The sequence below is a fragment of the Stegastes partitus genome, unplaced genomic scaffold, assembly GCF_000690725.1.
Source record: "Stegastes partitus isolate 25-593 unplaced genomic scaffold, Stegastes_partitus-1.0.2 Scaffold2435, whole genome shotgun sequence".
Classification (NCBI taxonomy): domain Eukaryota; kingdom Metazoa; phylum Chordata; class Actinopteri; family Pomacentridae; genus Stegastes; species Stegastes partitus.
The window spans coordinates 56,143-57,574 of NW_007580166.1; the positions used below are offsets into that span (position 1 = coordinate 56,143).

The 1,432-nt window shown below is 39.0% G+C and overlaps 1 protein-coding gene across 1 annotated transcript in view; it reads left to right on the top strand.

Annotated features, from left to right (window-relative positions):
• LOC103375014 (uncharacterized) overlaps window positions 1-1,027 on the top strand; it is a 19,912-nt gene extending 18,885 nt beyond the window's left edge. Inside the window, exon 5 of the mRNA XM_008305200.1 lies at window positions 1,008-1,027. Within this exon, the coding sequence (XP_008303422.1) occupies window positions 1,008-1,027 (20 nt within the window). The remainder of the gene's footprint in view (window positions 1-1,007) is intronic.
• The last annotated feature ends 405 nt before the right edge of the window (window positions 1,028-1,432 follow it).

The window sequence follows — 1,432 nt, forward strand, 5'->3', positions numbered from 1 at the left end:
ATAAGGATTCGGACACATGGATGTATTCTGCTGCCACCTTTACCATGATAAAAGCTGACAGCGGTGCAACAAAGGAGGCAAAGGCAGCAGAGAGAGAGAGGATCTACGCTGCTACCAAGGCTTTTGGACTGCATTAGTGAATTATCAGATGTTTGGTATCTGTTTGTATTGAATAACGTAGGTGATGCTTGATTACTGCTAAAGGGCTTCATATATGCTGTCGTTCTGTGTATCAGTTACATTTTGTGAACAAGGTGTGTCCTTATGTTTACATGTGTTTTGACTGAGTGCATCTTTTTAATCCAAACGCTCTGAACAGGATCGACTCCAAGCTAAAATACTCTTCTATATATTATATATAATTAAGACACAAAGAAAATGTGCACAAATGCTGTCAGCAGCAGAGTCCTCTGCTCTCTTTGTTCATGGTTCTCATCGACCTCCGCTGCAACTTTCCACTAAATACCAACAAAGAACTCTTCAGGTTTTTACAACTGGCTGTTATTATGTTGTGTATCAGTATCGGACAAAGACATTTACCACGATGCATTCATGAAATTAAGGTTCTTGTATTATCGTCCATGAATCCTGTTTGGAGACAAAGACTATATTGCTGAAATAAAATGTATCAAGAGTTTATTCCTGTTGTTGGTGCATGTGTGAAACGCAAAGTGACTGTCACATGATTTGTTTGTGTAACTAATGATACAAAACAGAGGGAATGCCCTCATAAATTTAATTTCAATTCATCAAATCAAAGTGCCACGAGCCAGATTCGAACTCAATACCACTGCATCGGGGACTTTAGCATTATTATAAGAATGAATGTCCCTGTACATGGGACGCCAGCTCAGCCAAGTGAGCTGTCATGATGGCCCATTTTTAAAAAAATTATTGTTATTCTTTTTAAAGGTTCAGCCTGCTGAGAGGCTGCAAAATATTCCATCACACTCGCTGCCATAAATGTCATTCATCTAATTCTTCTTCAATCTTTTGCTGTTCTGAAGGATTTGAGCTCCTTCTGTAAACGAGTCTCCACGCTCGACACAAGTCTGCTGAATTTGCAACCAAAATTCTGTCCAGATGGTCATTTGAAATGAACAGGCAGCCTCTGTACTTTTCAAGCAGACAGAGGGCAGGATTAAAAAAATAAAGAAAAACCTTGTAAATGCACCACAACAAATCAATGAGATGCTCATTTGCACTGGAATGATATTGTCACAGGACCAGTTTGCGGTGGAAGACCAATTTCAGACATTGTAGGGTTCACATGAGATTAGAATTTCAAAAAACCTTTACTATTATTACAAATTACCAGAGGTCCCCAAGTAGTCGTAGTTCTATGTGAACAAAGCTTTACAGGACACAAAGAGGACTTTAGAAAATATGTGAGCTGTGTTCACTTGTGAGTTTGAGAAGAGCTGCAAGTTAG